The sequence below is a fragment of the Protopterus annectens genome, chromosome 1.part0, assembly GCF_019279795.1.
Source record: "Protopterus annectens isolate FY-2018-M chromosome 1.part0, PAN1.0, whole genome shotgun sequence".
NCBI lineage: Eukaryota > Metazoa > Chordata > Ceratodontiformes > Protopteridae > Protopterus > Protopterus annectens.
Window position 1 is genome coordinate 825,058,263 of NC_056725.1, and position 17,631 is coordinate 825,075,893.

Here is a 17,631-nt window from a genome sequence, read left to right on the forward strand (position 1 = left end):
TCAGAATTTATCCCTCTGTGCTAACAGCCCTGGCTGGAAATGGTGTACACTTTTATTATTCACAATATATTTTCATCTCCAGCTAAGGCATGTGGGATAAGTAATTAGTTTCTAATTTTTATTTTGTATTTGAGTGAGGATGTGTGTGTGTGTGTGTGTGTGTGTGTGTGTGTGTGTGTGTGTGTGTGTGTGTGTGGATGTTACGATACTTTTTATTCCTTTGGAAGGAGGTAGAAAAAAAGATTAGCTCCCTCTGTAAACTTAACTTCTTCACATCACTCATTTCCCTTAATTTTTTTTTTGTTGCTTATTCTTGCACATTTTTTTTAAATTAATTCTTCCATTTTGCTCTTTGAGATGATTAGCAATTTGTACTCATTGTTCGGAGGTCCTGTCTCTGTGTTAGAATTTAAGGAAATGGGACTGCATACACCACATTCTGTATGAAAAAATGTCATCTATCCACTACAAAATTCAGAAGCTGACTACACAACTTCCCAAGCAGTGATAGAGCCCAAAGTGTGTAAACAGACTTAGAAAACTGCATTACTGTGTCAAACATAACACCTAAGGTCCTATGGAAGCATTGACCTGACAAAGTGACACCATGCTGTGTTTACTCTGTTTGGATTTTGAAACAGAAGCCATCAGGTATTTTTGCATTGGTGAAGTGTTTGATTCTATGGGTAACTACAGTGGTGTTTTCATGTTTTGAAATATGTTCCCTTGAGATATTGGAAACTTTCTAGCTTTTGTTCACTTACCCTTTCATCATTATGGTAAAAACTACAAGAAAAAATAGCCTAGCTAGATTTTCCACTGTGTAATTCCTTAAAACCTCTTGTATTATAGGTAACATGGGATATGTGCAAATGACCCCGTAAGGACATCAGGTGTTTCAACTATATGGCAGTACTGAATGCCCAGGACTTTTTTTTTTCCTTTTCTGTTATGGACAGATTCAGGCCAATAAAGCCAAACCTCACTTTCCTTATTAGGGTAGAAAATAATTATATTATTTTTTATAAATATTAAACCCCTTTCGTCTTTTTCACTTGATTTCTAGTTCAGACATTGCATAGTTTGTTTCCATACTTTTTAGCGCTTCCATTCTGTTTGCGTCCTTGTGAGGTAATGTCTTCATATTGTTGATAGTGCTATTAATGTGCAAGGGATGAATATGAACCTCTGAAATTCTTTTTGCTCTGCATGTCTGTCGGTGTTCCATTGCCCTGTGTACTTCCTTTTCCCACGCCACATTGCCTCACCTGGTATAATGACCATAATTCCCTCTCCTCTATTTTTTAGCCATTTGTAACCCCTCCACCACTTCTTGTTTGTCTGCTTCTGTAGTTGTTGGTCTCCCACATACCTTGTTTTGCACTTCTTGGAACTGCCTCTGTACTGCTTAGACATTTATTCTGTTCTTAAACTCTCTTTTCTTCCTTTCTGTCTCTTACTTTGTGCTGTGTGTTAGCTCTGTTGAAAGGCTTTATATTATATGAAGAAGGGCACTTTTTTCAGACCCACTTCATTGTGTCTTGTAAAGTCAACACAGAGGAATCAGTCCATGTGACGAGCACTGTGGTTACCCCACTTTTAAACCTTTTCTTTTTTACTCTGTTCATGTCATGTTGGTCAATATTACAGGTCAGTCGCTTTGCACTACTGTCTTGAGGCCCTATAATCATGCTTGACTAATCAGAGTTTTCTAACAGCTTTCTAGTTCTAAATCTGTTTACTGTCTTTGTTCCCAACTCCATATTTCTGTAGTTCTGAACAAGTTGTCATATGTCTCATTCATCCCTTTCTGCGTTGAAAATAATCCATTCTTAAGTTTGAGTTACATCTAGCAAATAAGGAGTTTTCTGCTTCTGCCTTGTTTATACTTTTTCGTAAAGGGAAATCTATTATTGGCCCTCTCCCAACTCTTTAGTATTACACTGATGTCTTGTAGTGTATTCAAATCATATTAAATTCCCTGTAGATCCTTTAAAATTCTCTCATCCCCATAGCCCCATGGCTTATGTAGACAGATGGAGTCTTAACTGTGACCCAGGTAGCTGGAGTTCGGCTAGTGTCTGTGGAACTGGAGGAACTGGATGAGGGATAGGGAAGAAGTGGCCTTGTTGGGTTCACCCATTGTGGGAGGGAGGGAGGGGGTTTACCTGCAATATGACATATCCTAGGTGATGTGGGCAGTGCTGTAATATGTGAAGCATTTTTGCACTGAAAGGGTTCAGCTAATTGACATTATGTATGGTAATGCACCTGACATTAATAGCTCCAGCCAGTCAGGGCATAAAAAAATCCCTGACATGCAGGATAAGTGTATGCTATGTCTTCCCCTTTCAAACCTGCCATTAGTGCAGTCCAAACCTTGAGGATAGTGTCAGGCAAACTAAAAATGGAAATGTTCTCAGCCATGCACCTGATGATCAGCAGGAAGGCACACAAAATAGGGGCATCATCTCATAATCTCATCAGGCCTGCTTCCTTTATTAAATTTGGAATTATAAATTTCCAATCTCATGCATGGCTGACAGATACGCATTGAAATAGACATCCTTGTTTTTTAACTGGCTTTTATTTGCAATCTGGTGTCATTAAAGAGAGGTACAGTATGGACCCACATTTCTTTCTGTTGAGATTTAGCTTTATACTTATTTGTCACAGCCAAGTACCGGGCCTTCCTCAGGGAAAGTTGAACAAAACTATTAGATGGACTGAGTAGTACATTTGTAATGTTTAAAAGCAGTGTCCCTAATGTTAAAGACTCATTATCGTATTGTTTTGCTACTGAAGCCTGTTATTTGCTGCATTCCTTCAAGCTTGCAGTATAAACAATGTACTATTATTAGTAAAGGCCTCATCAGCATGCATTGTAATTACAAGTAGGAGTTGTGGTTTGCCAGCTGAGTAAATGAACATTATTTTGCAGATTTGAGAGAACTGAACACACACAAACTGTATTTTTGTAATTGCAGGGAATAGATGAAAACATACTTTTGCTTCAGAAAGTTTTTATTGTTTGGGTTTCACTGTATTTAGGGCGTGTTTAAATCTTGCTGTGACTCTTTTTGCTTGCTGTGCAGGTGACAGAACTCTCAATGGGAGAACTTCTGATGTATGCATCAGTTAGCTGGCTGAATCCTTTTCCATTAATGGGTCGCATGAAAAGGGACCCTGAACTTACAGTGTTTGGTAAGCATGCATTGACTTATATCAGAAGTTAGTCTTCTTTACTGATATTTAAAGTTATCTGACATGCCTACATTCTTCAGCTTCATATTTTTCTGATTCCGTTTTCTGTCCTTTTGCTGTGGTCCTGAGCTTTGGTCTGTTGTGTCTTTTATACAGCCACAGTTTCCTTTGTCCACCATGCCCAGGTTTATGATTCACTGTTGCTGTTATATTTAGTGATTACAGCTTAACTGTCCAAAATTTTGCAGAAAATCCGGATTTTTGGCCTGTTTCTCATAAAATGTGCGGTTTTCTTGGCAAATCATTGAGGAATGAAGTCACTAAATGATAGGTACTGAACTTTCATAGTGATATCCTTCAGAAAATGCATATTATCGAAAACATGTTAATGTGTTATTGTCAATCTCGCATTTATTCTGACATTTATGGGTCTAATCCTATCTGTTGGATTTGTCTCGGCCTTATGCAGAGGCTCATGGCCTCCAGCTAAGCTCTTGGGCATTGTAGCCTTCCTAGAATGCACTTCTCCATTTCCTCAGATCTCATTTGCCGCTTTGCTGGAGACGTGGTCCCTTCACTAGTTCTGAGCTAAATGATGAATTTTTTTTTCATATTTCTTCATATTTTATAATATTTCATAATATTTCAACTTAGTGTTAAATTCTAGTAGCTGTTAGTGTGTGTTGTTTATTCCCTTCCTATTTAAATCATCCATTGACTTTTTCACAGCGTTTTCCCTTTATCCATTATTAAGCAAATAATAGTTAAGCAGTTAGTCTAGTCTAGTTGGATTTTAGAGAGTCCATTACTTTTTTTCATATAGGGCTTCTCTAGTTCTTTCCGTTACTTTTAAGATATTTAATTATAGTGTGTTGTGCTTGTGTTTGTTTTAGGCTGTTAAATATTTCTCAAAAGGATAAGGGAGACAAGCCACTAGGTTTTAAAAAATGTACTCAGTGTGGCAAGAAAATGCCCTTGAGTGATTCACACACTTTGTGTCTATTGTCTGGTGCCATTACACTTGCAGGAGTCCTTCAGTATATGTCACAGCTCTCCTACAAAGGCGTAATAAGTTTATGCTTAAGGCTGTGATCCCAGGCCTCTTTGTTGAAGCTATTTCAGGTAGCAAGGAGTCCTCCAAACCTGGATCCTCTTCTTCTTCAACTTCTTTTTCCACTCTGAAATCTAACAAACCAAAGAAAAGACCACCTGCGCCAACAGAAATTTTTGGAGCCGGCACAAAAGCTGACAAAGTTGTCTGTTCCAACATTTTTTTCGGAGTAGTCAGCTCATGGATCCGAGGGAACTTTGAAGGATTCTAAGTCATCGGCTCCTGTTTCCTCAGCTCCGATAACTGTAACTATATGGAGCCAATCCCCATCATTGGAAAGAGTAATCTCTTGGCTTTTTTCTCCAATTTTACAGAGATCTCTGACCCTTTCCACCCATTCAGCAAGGAGTCTTTCTAATGAAAATGTGAATAAGGGTGGTCAGAAGGTTTGCTGAAGACACTGGCTGTGACCAAATTACTTCTGGATCAGAGCCCAAGTGATTCTCTCGAGTTCAGAGCAGGGAGAACCAGATGTCCAGGTTGCAACCTTGTGGGATCAGAGACAAACTCTTTCTCCCGCTCTGACCTCGGTTGTGAGTTCCTCTGCTCTGTTGGAGCAGGAGGAATCTAGGAGCTGTAGCTCTCTGCCCAGACCTGAGGGCAGGGATACAACTTCCCTTTCTTCAGATCAGAGCTTGCCTCTCGGATCTTCGGTGTGGTTGAGCTCGGCTCCTGCCTCGGCCTTGGATCTTCCTTCCTCAGATCCCAGGGGTCTTTAGATCCAACGTTTTTTTCATCTGCTCTGGAGGGCTTCTCAGATCAGAGGCAGGGTGCATTCGAGGCCATGAGGAGAGCTTTGTCTTCTTCTCAGTCAAGGGTCCAATCTTCCCAGGGTCTTCCTTCCCATCCCCTACTGGTACCTTCTGCTGCTCAGTCAATCCTTCCACAGGGACGGTGGGATCCCAAGCCGCAGAATGTTCCTAGGGAGGCCCCCAGCTCTTCTAAAACTTCTCCGGATTACCCCACTGAAGAAGTCCCTCAGAAGAGAACCTGCAAGAGGAAGCATTTGGAGACCTTGGAGGAGGCCATCACTGCAGATACTGACCTTGATGAGGCTGACGGGTCCCCTCAGTCTCCTCCTAAGGATGTCTTTTTTGGTGACTTTCTAGATTTGTTTAAACAGAGAAGGGACTGGGAGTCCAACATCCCTTCAGTGGAGGAGTCATTATACATGAAGGCTTTCAGGTCCCGCCCTTCTACCTCTTGTGTGACCACACCTTCTGATGAGCTTATTCTGTTAATCTTTTGGAAGTCATGGGAGACCCCAGACACCATAGATCCAAACCCAAGAAGGCCAAATAAGTATATCACTTCACTCCCTGATAAAAAGTTTCTTACCAAGGGAATTGCGATAGATGCAGTGGTCGTGGTGGCAGTGGCTAAAAAGGAACTTTGAGACAAGTTCCACTATTCATCCTCCTAATAAAGATACTAGGATGATGGATCGAGATGGGAAGCATGTCTTTTCTTTAGCAGGATTTACTTTGCGCTTACTGAATCATTTTCTTGCATTTTACTAGGCTGCAAATGGATCTGCTGAAAGTGTTATCTGATACCCTACAAGGAGCTGTGGCTGATGGGGCCTCAGATAAGGTAGCCTCTCAGCTCACTACCCTAAATTCAGTAGTTAACTCCTCCATGAGTTTGATTTCATATGCAGTGGATGGAGCGAGTAGAGTCACAGGTTCAGGTATCTCTATTAGGAGGCAGGCCTGGATGCGACTTTGCAATTTCACTGAGCCCTTCAAGTCTTCCTTTGTGAATGCCCCCTTCAGTGGCTCATCTCTGTTTGGGCCCAAAGTGAAAAAACACTCACCAGGTGTGAACAGGAAGGCAAGATTTTGTCTGCCGTAGGATTCTGTTTTTCCACTCTGACCAGACCTTATCCCAAAGGTCAAAAAGGTAACGGAAAGATGTGGTTCTGAAAATCTCAATGGTCTTTCCAAGGCATACAGGGTGAAGGTTTCCCCAGAGGCAGAGGAGGGAACAATAATGGAAGACGCCATCCTTGTGGCAAGGGAGGCACACAAAATCAGGTGTCTAGGGATTCCTTCTTTGGCAAGCTGTTTCACTATTCCTGAAAGGAGGCCCAATTGCTCACCTCTGGAGCAATTGGGGGGTGACAGATGGGTGCAGCAGATAATATCCAAAGGTTATTTTATCCTCTTTGCCCATCCCCTACCTCAAAACAAAAGAATCCCAGATGTGCCACCCAGTCAAAGGGATCAAACAACTACAGAAGTACAAAAGTTTCTAGACAAACGAGTCATCCAAGAAGTCCCCTAGGACCAAAGAAAATTCGGAACTTACTCAAGATTCTTTTTGGTTCCAAAGAAAACAGGGGACTGGAGACCTATTTTGGATCTCAGCAATCTAAACAAGTCGATCAAAAAGAGTAAGTTCCGATTGGTCACTCTACAGTCAATTCTTCCTTTTCTAAGAAAAGATGATTGGATGTGCTCAGTGTAGACCTTCAGGATGCGTACTAACATATAAAAATGGACAGGTGCTCCAGAAGGCATTTGTGATTCCAAGTCAGAGCCAGTCATTACCAATTTCAAGCCCTGCCCTTTGGTCTCACCAAACCCTCAGAGTGTTCACCAAGTACATGGCAGTGATTACGACTCACTTGAGACGTCAAGGATTCTGAGTGTTTCCATACCTAGACGCCTGGCTCCCAACTACCATGACCAGACATCAACTCTTAAGGGCAAGAGAAATGACTATAAATCTTTGCTATTATCTGGGAATCCTCTTAAAATTCGAGAAATGTGCTCTAGAACCCTGTCAAAATCTGATTTTCTTAGGAGCTCACTTTGATACCAGAGAAGTATAGCACAGCTTCCATCCAACAGACGTATGTCGTCGAGAAATCAGATCAAGGTCCTAATTCACAAGAAAAGAGCATCTGCAAACTAATACTTCAGGTCTTTGGAACAATGGCAGCTTTGATTGTACTGGTACCTCCAGCCCGCCTTCATATGTGGTTCTGCAATGGTTGTTGTCGACCCAGTGGTCATTTCTAGATCTACCAGTGTCAAAGAAGATCTTGATAACCAATGTCTGCAGGAAGGATTTTTATTGGTGGATTTATTCTGATCAAGTCACTCAAGGTCATCAGTTTGTACCCAGTCAGCCCCAGGCCACAGTGACCATGGATGCCTCCTGGATAGGGTGGAGAGGCATTATCTGGAAATGACAGTCCAAGGCACCTGGTCCTCCACAAGGCCCATCTGCTTATAAATGTTCTAGAGATGAGAGCAGTGCTTCTAGCATTGCAAGCCTTTCAAGACTCTCTTCCTCGGTGAACAACTGTAGCCCAGTCAGACAACATGTCCGTAGTCTGGTATGTAAACAAACAGGGAGTCACCAAATCTTATCCCCTTTGTTGGGAGTTTGGCAATGGACAGTATCTTTCAACTGGTTACTGATAGCAATGCACATTCCTGGGAAATCCAACGATATAGCACACAAGCTCAGCAGGGCAGTTCTGATGCCTCACGAGTGGTCCCTCAAGCAAGAAGGTGTGGAAAGTGTTTTCCAGAAATGGGGTCAGCCTTGCTGTGATCTCTTCTCATTACCCAAGAACACCAAATGCAGCAGCTACTTTGCCCTAATCTTTCCCTCAGGGGGAGTCACTGAGAGATGCACTGGTGCACAATTGACCCCGGGACTTCTTTATGCTTATCCTCCAACTCCTTTGATTCCCAAAGTGTTATGGAAAGTAAAACTGTTGAAGAGAACAGTCATCATCTTTGCTCCTTACTGGCCCTGACAGATTTGGTTTCCCTTTCTGTGGCCTCATTTTTAGGAAGATCCATGGATTCTGGACTTGAAAATCTAAAATTGACAGCATGGCTGCTCCAATTCAAATGATAGCCAGGCATTCTTTTTTATCTTCTCCAGTGAGACACATTTTGCTTTCTTCACGTCTTCCACACACAAACTTTACAAGAGCAAGTGGAAAAGGTTTGTCATTGTGTTCTGCGTAGATTTGTCAGTGGAACCATTTTCTCCTAATTACAGTCTCCTGTACTTTGAGTAAACATTTGTAGAGACCAGTCCTGTTATAATATAGGCCCCAGAAAGTTTTCCAGTTGTCAGTAAAAAATGTATATAATTTTTCAGATCTGTGCAACCGCACATTTAAGCTGCATAAGATGATAGACAGAATCACACATTCATAAATTCCATCTTTTGAAGATGTTATTAAAGCAAGACTATTAGTATGTTTCATAGACTTCAGTCTCTTAAAGGATTTTGTGTGCGTTCTGTTTTTCTCTCTTATCCTGAAAAAAAGCTATAAGGCAGTATATTTATCCATTTTCCAAAGAGGATGTCCTTATAGAACAGGCAGGGTAGTGTCCTTTTGAAGTAATCCAAGGATCTTTCTCCATTTTTATTCTTGTGTGCATTTTTGCATCCATGTCTGCAAGCCATTAAGTTTCCTGCTGTCCATCTTAAGCCTGTTCATTCCCTAATACCCAGTGTCCCTAGGACAAAGGTGAGAGCCAGCCAGTAGGGCATATCCAGGCAGCCAGGAGCTGCTTACAGGATCAGTGTTCTTAAACGCAAAATGGCTTTTGAAACTTATCACAAACTGTTACTCAGCAAATTTATTGACTATGGCTTTTCATTTGAAGTTGTTTCTTGGTTCAGTAGCTGTCTTGCAAGTCAAGTTTTCTCAGTAATGGAGCACACTTTCATCTCTAATATTAGCTTCCTTAACAAAGTGGTTCCATGGGGGGGGGGGGGGGTTCAGTTTTAGGAATGTTATATTTTCTTTCTATTAAAAATGTATACATCACCTTGCATGCTGATGACATCTCTAAAAATTGCACTTAAAAGTTCTGATTACCTCGATTTTATTTTGTGTGAAATTATATTGATTTAGTTTGGAGCTGGTGCATATCTGATTCTGAAGTCAGCTGTTATGATGTATGGCTACTTTCTTAACTGCACCAAACAGCCTCGTTTCATCAAAAGTCCTTGAGGGAATCCATCTACTTCTTGGCCAAACACTGTCTTTCCATATACATCCTGAAACTACTGAGGATCTACAGCAGTTTAATTGCATATAAAGTAGCCAGTCTCCTAATCCCAAGACTAGAATATACAGTACCTTTTATTGCCCTTTTCTTCACAAAATACATGTCTGCTTTAAAATAAGATACTAAATTTTATCTATCTGATGTATAACACCATTTTATAAAATACAAAAAGCCATATGCTACCTGTTACAGATATGCACCACTTCTTTTAAGTTATTTTAAAGAAGATTGCTGTCCTTCCATACCAGGTATGCTTACCAGTGCATCATGCTTCTTAATCTCCAAGAAACAAAGATAGTGTTAAACTACACAGACCATAGGTTTCCTTGGTAACTGCTGACAATGCCTTCAATAAAACTAAATTAAATGCAAACATATTTTCTTAAAACCTATAGTTTAGTTTTAGCTTCCAAAATTTTACAAAGTCTAATGTAAATTGTACTGGGTATGTAATTCTTTCCAGTGAGGCAATGCAGCAAGACTATTAAAACCTAAATGCGCTTCAGTGTGCGTGCATAAGAAATGCCTTCAGCTGGAAAGAATGTACTATCTTATTTAAAAGCAGAAAAAAGTGTCTTTCAGATTTAAACCAAGTAGAAAATATTGCCTGGCACTATCTTAAACAGTGAGAGAAACTTGACCAACTGGCTCACTGACTGAACCCACACTGTGAAAGTAGCAGACTCTAAATCCCAACTTCAGACCAGTGACAAGTGGAGTACCACAGGGTTCAGTCCTAGGTCCTCTCCTTTTTGGTATCTAATTCTCTGAAGTAAAGGCTAACACAGAAGGTCTTTGGCTAACAAAGTTCGCAGATGACTGCAAACTAGGAGCCATAATCAAATCTCCTAACGATGTGGACATCCTACAAAAGGGCCTCACTGAGACAGATGCCTGGTGTCAAAGCCATGGCCTCAAGCTCAGTGCCAAAAAGTGCATTGTCATCCCTTTTGGAAAAAACTCTGTACCCATAAACTACCACATAGGTGGTAGTCTACTTAACACCGAAAGTGTGATAAGAGACCTTGGGACACAGGTGGACAGTAGTCTCTCCTTTGATAATCACATCGCCACAGTAGTCAGGAAATCCTTCTATGTGGCACACCTCATCACAAAAGGTTTCTCATCCAATAAAAAAGAGGTCATTGTTCCCCTCTACTCATCACTCAGTAGACCTATTGTAGAGTACAATGCCCCATTTGGTATGTACCTCACAAGACATCTACAATAACTGGAAAGGCTACAGAAATACCTCACAAAGAGGATTACTGGCCTCAAACAGATGCCCTACGCAGACTGTCTCAAAAAAACTCCAGCTTTACTCTGTTGCATATCGCCTACTCAGAGGTGATCTCTGTCTAACATACAAAGCTATATCAAACCCAGATCTGTTGGACATGCTCAATGTAAACAAATCCCGATCCCTCCAAGCTACATGCTCTAGGGACCTAAACCTTGTCACCACAATAAACATAACATGCTGGAGGGATAGATTCCTGTCTCGGAGACTTCCCATACTCTAGAACAAACTACCTATCTATATCAAACAAAGCTCCTCATTAGCACTCTTCAGAAAAAAATCTTTATGATTGGATGGGAGATAGGAAATTCACCCCGGGGATCACTTCTGTTGCTCTGCTTGACAGGGGCACAGGAAAATAATTTTCTTGGGTGGCAAAAGCCAGGGTACCATTTGGCTAGGCTTATATAGGCCCTAGGGCCAATAGCCTAGTACCTACCTATGAAGTCTATGTGGGCCATGAAAAAGAAAGTTGATCCTTTTACTGCTTCACTGCACTTCATTCTGGCTTTTTTAGTGAAACTTTTTAGTGAGGGAGTTGCTGCATCTACCATAAGAGTTCAGTTAGCTGAGATTTCTAATTATCATCTAGGAGAGAATGGTTCTCCTGTCATGTCCCATAAGCTTTGTAAAACCTTTTTGAAAGAAGTTTTGTTGCTGAAGCCACCTTACAAAAGTCCTTTGGCCCCTTGGGACTTGAATTTTTTTTTTTATCTCGTATGACTCATTCTCCATTTGAGCCTTCAGCAAATTGTGATTTGAAATTTTTGGCTTGGAAAACAATTTTTCTAGTGGCTATTACTTCAGGAAGAAGGGTATTTGAATTGCAAACATTATCCATAAAGCCACTCTGTTTAATCTTTCACAAAGACAGTTTCAGTACGAACTAACCCTTTTTTCTTCCCAAAGTCTCTGAGACAAATTTCAATCAGTCTATTGAACTGCCAGTTTTCTTCCCAAATTTGCAAAACAAAGAATATTTGCTACACTTATTAGATGTTCACAGACAATTGCGTTTTTATCTACACAGAACAAAGGATTTCACAAAAACAGATCAGTTTCCTTTTCTGAAACAAGAAAAGGCTTGCCAGTTTCCAAAGTTGCCTTGTCAAAATGGCTTTCAGATTGTCTCACTTTCATTTATAAACCCCCAACTAAACAGTTGCCTAAACCAGTCAAAGCACATTCTACTAGAGCTGTGGCTACTTCTTCAGCTTTTCTGTCCAGAGAATCTCTAGACAATAGTTGCATAACAGCCACATGGTCAAACCCCCTTACTTTTTATTACTCATTACAAAGTATATTTGGCCTCCAGGGGTAGGGCTTCTTTTGGATCGATGGTTTTGAGGAATATTCTTCCATGAGCCACCCAAGATTCAGGTTCTTAGAGACGCTGTCCCATACATGTGAGAATAAAGGCGAGATTGACAATACATGAAGAAGTTATGTACTTACCTTAACATTCCATGTGCATTGTGTCTCTCCGCCTTTATTCTCACAACCCTCCCACCTACCCCTTTCCTAGACTTCTGGAAGAACGAGTGAAATAAAATGAGGCCTTTCTAGGACTCCTTGTTATTTGAAGTGTTTCTTTAAGTACTTTGACTTGTATTACTTTCTGTATTATAACTATTGGCTTCCTTATTGGGCAAACAAGATCTGAAGTAATGGGGAAGTGCATTCTGGGATGGGTAGAATGCCCAAGAGCTTAGTTGGAGGCCAGGAACTTTTGCATAAGGCAAGACTGATCTGACGGATCAGATCCAACCCATAAATGTGAGAATAAAGGCGAAGTTGGACAACACACATGGAACATTATGGTAAGTACATAAATTCTTTTTCTAGCAACCTTCTAAGATCATAAGTGGGACATTTAAAATATAACCCCTGATTATGAGCCTTTGTTCCCTCTTTCTGTTTTAGTTTGTCTAGAATTATTGGGCTAAGAGGTTGAGGGTTATGGGCATAATCTTTCCCAGTGGGACCCTCTTTTAATGCTGGATTCCCTCTCAATCTTAGAGTTTAGGCCTGGCAGCCAACTTTAACTCCCTTGATTGGATTATGTTATACAGGTCATGAGCCAGTGAGTTCATTACTGCAGTCCACAGGGGAGTGATTTTTTTTTTTTTTAATTAAAAGTCATTTGTGGACTTGCAGTTATGTCTGGTGTCTTGCCTTTTTGCTCCTGTATGTGCCCTTTTGGTGTGCACCAACATGGAGAAATAGCTGTCTGTCTGACTTCTGCTTACTTTCTGACTTGACGATTAGTCCCATCCCTACCCTTTTCAGGTAAAGGAGTTACCCTCAGGGTATTTAATACTAGTCTCACCAACCCAGCATCCAGTGCTGAGTGTTTGTGCATATCCACTGCTAGCTGTATTTTCCCATTTTAACATTCTTTACCCAGGCTTCTCTTCCAGCATGGCTAGTCATTAATTGGGTGGCTTTTATCCTTTTTAGCAAAGACTGTCAGTTTCTTGTTCAGGACTGCTGCTGCTTTATCATTCACTTTGTACAGTGTTATACTGCATTTATGTACCTAACCTGTGCTCCATGTTTCTTTCTGATGTTGTTGTTGTTGTTGTTGTTGTAATACAGTCTTATTTATTTTATTTGTGTGTATATTGCTGGCATGCCCACTGGGTTGAGTCCCACTTTTGTTGGATGCCTGGGAAGAAAAGCTTCCCATTGATCATTGCTCCATGAGTTTTAACCAAGACAGCGTAGATGAAGTGTGAGGGTTGTAACATGATGGAACCACAGATCAGTCAGTTGTAGGCAATAGGGTAATGAACTGCCAAAAGTGATAATGGGAAAGCATGCAGTAGAACTGTACAAGAACTTACACACATTTCCTCATAGGTTCATAGGTAGGTACTAGGCTATCGGCCCTAGGGCCCATACAAGCCTAGCCAAAAAAATGTACCCTGGCTTTCGCCACCCAAGAAAATTATTTTACTGTGCCCCTGTCAAGCAGAGCCACAGAAGTGATCCCCGGGGTGAATTTCCCATTTCCCATCCAATCATCAAGATTTTTCTTGAAGAGTGCTAATGAGGAGCTCTGTTTGACATAGGTAGTCTGTTCCAGAGTATGGGAAGTCTCTGGGACAGGAATCTATCCCTCCAGCATGTTCTGTTTATTGTGGTGACAAGGTTAAGGTCCCTAGAGCATGTAGCTCGGAGGGATTGGGATTTCTTTAAGTGGAGCATGTCCAACAGCTCTGGGTTTGACATAGCTTTGTATGTTAGGCAGAGATCGCCCCTGAGTAGGCGATATGCGATGGAGTAAAGCTGTAGTTTTTTGAGACGGTCTGCATAGGGCATATGTTTGAGGCCAGTAATCCTCTTTGTGAGGTATTTCTGTGGTCTTTCCAGTTGTTGTAGATGTCTTGTGAGGTACATACCAAAAGGGGCATTGTACTCTATAATGGGTCTAATGAGTGATGAGTAGAGGGGAACAATGACCTCTTTTTTTCTGGATGAGAATCCTTTTGTGATTAGATGAGCCACGTAGAAGGATTTCCTGACCACTGTGGCGATGTGATTATCAAAGGACCTGTGTCCCAAGGTCTCTTATCACATTTTTGGCATTAAGTAGACTACCAGCTATGTGGTAGTTCATGGGTACAGAGTTTTTACCAAAGGGGATGACAATACACTTTTTGGCATTGAGCTTCAGGCCATGGCTTTGACACCAGGTATCTGTCTCATTGAGGCCCTTTTGTAGTTTGTCCACATCATTAGGAGTTTCGATTATGGCTCCTAGTTTGCAGTCATCTGCAAACTTTGTTAGCCAAAGACCTTCTGTTGGCCAGCACTTCAGAGAAGTAGATACCAAACAGGAGAGAACCCTGTGGTACTCCACTTGTCACTGGTCTGATGTCGGATTTGGAATCCGCTACTTTCACAGTGTGGGTTCTGTCCGTGAGCCAGTTGGCAACCCATCTTGTGACATAGGGATTTATACCTAGTTTAGTGAGCTTATCTATAATTCCAGAGTGGGGGATGGTGTCGAAAGCCTTGGCGAGATATAGATAAGCTGTGTGAACCATTTTACCCTGATCTATGGCTTTGGTGACTGCTTCAAAGAAGTCAATCAGGTTTAGGAGACATGATCTGCCTTTTACAAATCCAAACTGTGTTGGGTCCAGAGTTTGGAGATTGCCAATGTCTTTGTTTATGAGTTCCATGATGATACCATGGCCTTGCAGACCAGGCTCGTCAGGCTAATGGGGCGGTAGTTCCCGGGGTCTGTCGTGGCTCCCCCTTTGTGGAGTGGGATAACTGTTGCGGTGCGCCATTCAGTGGGTACAAAGCCTGAGGTGAGGCTATGATTGAACATGGTACTTAGGTAGGGTGCCAGTTCATTCTGTAGTTCGTGTAGAACGCAGCCTGGGATATTGTCAGGTCCCATGGATGCTGTGTTCTTGGCTTTGGAGAGTGTGTTTTTTAACTATGCAGCCGTGATTATAGGAACTTTGCATTCTTCAGTTATAGAGATGGGCCCTCTAGGGGTGAGAGGGGGGTAAAGTTAGCACTGAACCTATCTGCTAGGATGTTGGCAATATCAGTTGGTTCTGTATATTTAGTGCCATTATGCTGTAACTCAGAGCAGATCTGAGTGTTCCCATTTAGATTCTTGACATAGCTATAGAATGCTTTGTGGTTGTCTTTAGAGTCGGTGGCAATTTTGTTTTCGTACCTAGCTTTGGAGAATTTTATGAGGGATCTCAGCTTCTTACTGAGGGTGACCAGGGAGTTCCTCCAGTCATGGGATTTTACTCTTTTTTTGCAACAGTTTCTTTCTTCTGTTGTAGAGTTTGTTTATGGCAGAGGTCCACCAGATTGGCTTCCTTTTTTTAGAGGATAACATCTTGGTTCTATTAGGGATAGCATGATCCATACACTCGTGTAAGTGCGTATAAAGTGCATTTGTGTAGGATTCGGCAGTCATATCTCTATTGTCCGTCTGCATGGGTGTCATGAAGTTTGCCACTTCTGTCTTAAGAAGTGTGAAGTTGGCTTTTGAGAAGTTTTTTACGATGGTTTCCCTAATTGGGGCTGGGGGTGGGATGTGGATGTCTAGGCTGATTAACTTGTGGTCGGATCTGACCAACGAGGAATTGACCTCTGGTGTGGCACACTGGTTTCCCATGTTGGTAATGACCAGGTCTAGGATATTGCTGCCCCTGGTGGGGGTGTGAATAAGTTGATCCAAGGCGTTGGAATTTATGAATTCTAGAAAACGTTGAGCAAAAGAGTTGGCACATGAGTAGTTTTCCCAGTTAATGGTGGGGTAGTTGAAATCGCCCATTATTAGGGTGTTGGGTTGTACCCTAATACTTTCCAGTGTATCAAGAAATAGTGTGAATTCTGGGGCATGGTGGGGGGTCTGTAGCAAGCTACAATTTGGATAGCGGTCTTGCCCAGAGTTAGTTGCACTTGGATAATCTCGGATGCATTATGCTGTGCAACTAGCCAGGAGGTGTGGATATCCTTAATGAATATGGACACGCCTCCGCCTTTAGTGCTTCTTTCTGGGTTAAGTGGTCGAAAGATGTGGTATGAATTGAAGCCTGGTAATGTAGGGGTGCTCTCTGGAGCTTTGAACCAGGTCTCTGTCACTGCACAGATGTCAATGTTCTCCATTTTAAGGAGTGCCTTGAGTGAGTGCATTTTGAGGTTTAGACTTCTAGCATTGAGTAGCATTACCCTCAGATTTTGCTTGCTTGTACCTGTTATGGTGGTGAATTTGTCATTTGAACCTTGCCTAAAAAAGGCACTATATGGGGTTGCAAGAGTCTTAGCCAGTATCCGGAATCCTAAGGGCGACAGGTGCAGGCCATCTCTGGCAAAGCATCATGGACTGTCAATCATGTCGTCTCAGGCAGACAAATACTGGATCCCCTTAGAATGACACCAGAAGCTTAGCCAATTGTTGAAGTCAATCATTGTATCCTTGTACTGTGATATCATTCTGGGTGATGGCAGGATGCTACTCAGGGTTAGGGTCACACCTGCCTGGGATGCAAGATCGGAGAGCTCCTCCGTGTCTCTTTTCATGTAGTCCAGGGAGGTACGTCTCAGGTCATTCACACCAACATGGACAATGACAGTGCCATATTTGTACTTATTGTGGAGTGACCTGAGTGCATGCGTTATGTGGCGGATCCTGGCACCTGACAGGCAGCTGACAGTAACTTTCTCCTTGTTTAGTCTAGTGAGTGGAACATCAGTGTGCCTGACTATAGAGTCACCTATGACTAGAGTGTTGGGTACGTTGTTATGCCTTATGGGCTGTGGTTAAGTGGCACACTGAGTTTGTGGGCTATGTATCATTTGGGTTGCGTTGGGGGGGTGGAGTTTGCTTGTGTTTCTGCTTTGGAGGTCCCTGATGCTTGGGCATGTTTTTATTGAGAGCCTCCGTGAATGTAAGTGTGTGTTTTGTGTTTCTGTGTGCGTGTTTTGGTGGTGTAGATTTTGAGGGACTATGTGATGAGTGTGGTGCGGTGCAAGTGTTTACCTTCTCCTCTTGACTGTCTAGTCCAGTCTTGGGTGAAGAGAGCTTTGCTTCCAGTTTGGCTATATAAGTGCATCTCTCACAGGTTGTAGTGTTGGGTGGTAGGAGGAGAGGGTTGTCTGTGTACATGAGGCAATTGCTGCATTGCCCCAAGATGCCCAGATTCATCAGGTAGACAGGAGAAATCACTGGGAGCTGACCCTTAGACATGCCTGGATAAGTGCTTATTTATTAAGTACTAAAAACTGCTTTCCACTAGACAAGTGAGGAAAGTTGAGTGCTGTAGTAATTTGCAGCTTATGTAGTACTTACAATGAGTTCTGAACAAGTGCTGAGATCAAAGAAACAGATTTGTGTGCTGAAACTAGAAAACTGGCTAGTTATTAGAAAAAAAACTAAGCTAGAAGGCTTCCCTCCAACACAGAAGGGCTTGGGGGCTCAGAAG

At 41.8% G+C, this 17,631-nt stretch overlaps 1 protein-coding gene across 6 annotated transcripts in view; it reads left to right on the top strand.

The window, feature by feature from the left end:
• TIAM2 (TIAM Rac1 associated GEF 2) overlaps positions 1-17,631 on the top strand; it is a 2,099,243-nt gene that overhangs the window by 2,002,889 nt on the left and 78,723 nt on the right. For all 6 annotated transcript variants that reach the window (XM_044063392.1, XM_044063388.1, XM_044063400.1 and 3 more), the window contains one exon: positions 3,096-3,204. In XM_044063392.1, the coding sequence (XP_043919327.1) occupies positions 3,096-3,204 (109 nt within the window). The remainder of the gene's footprint in view (positions 1-3,095; positions 3,205-17,631) is intronic.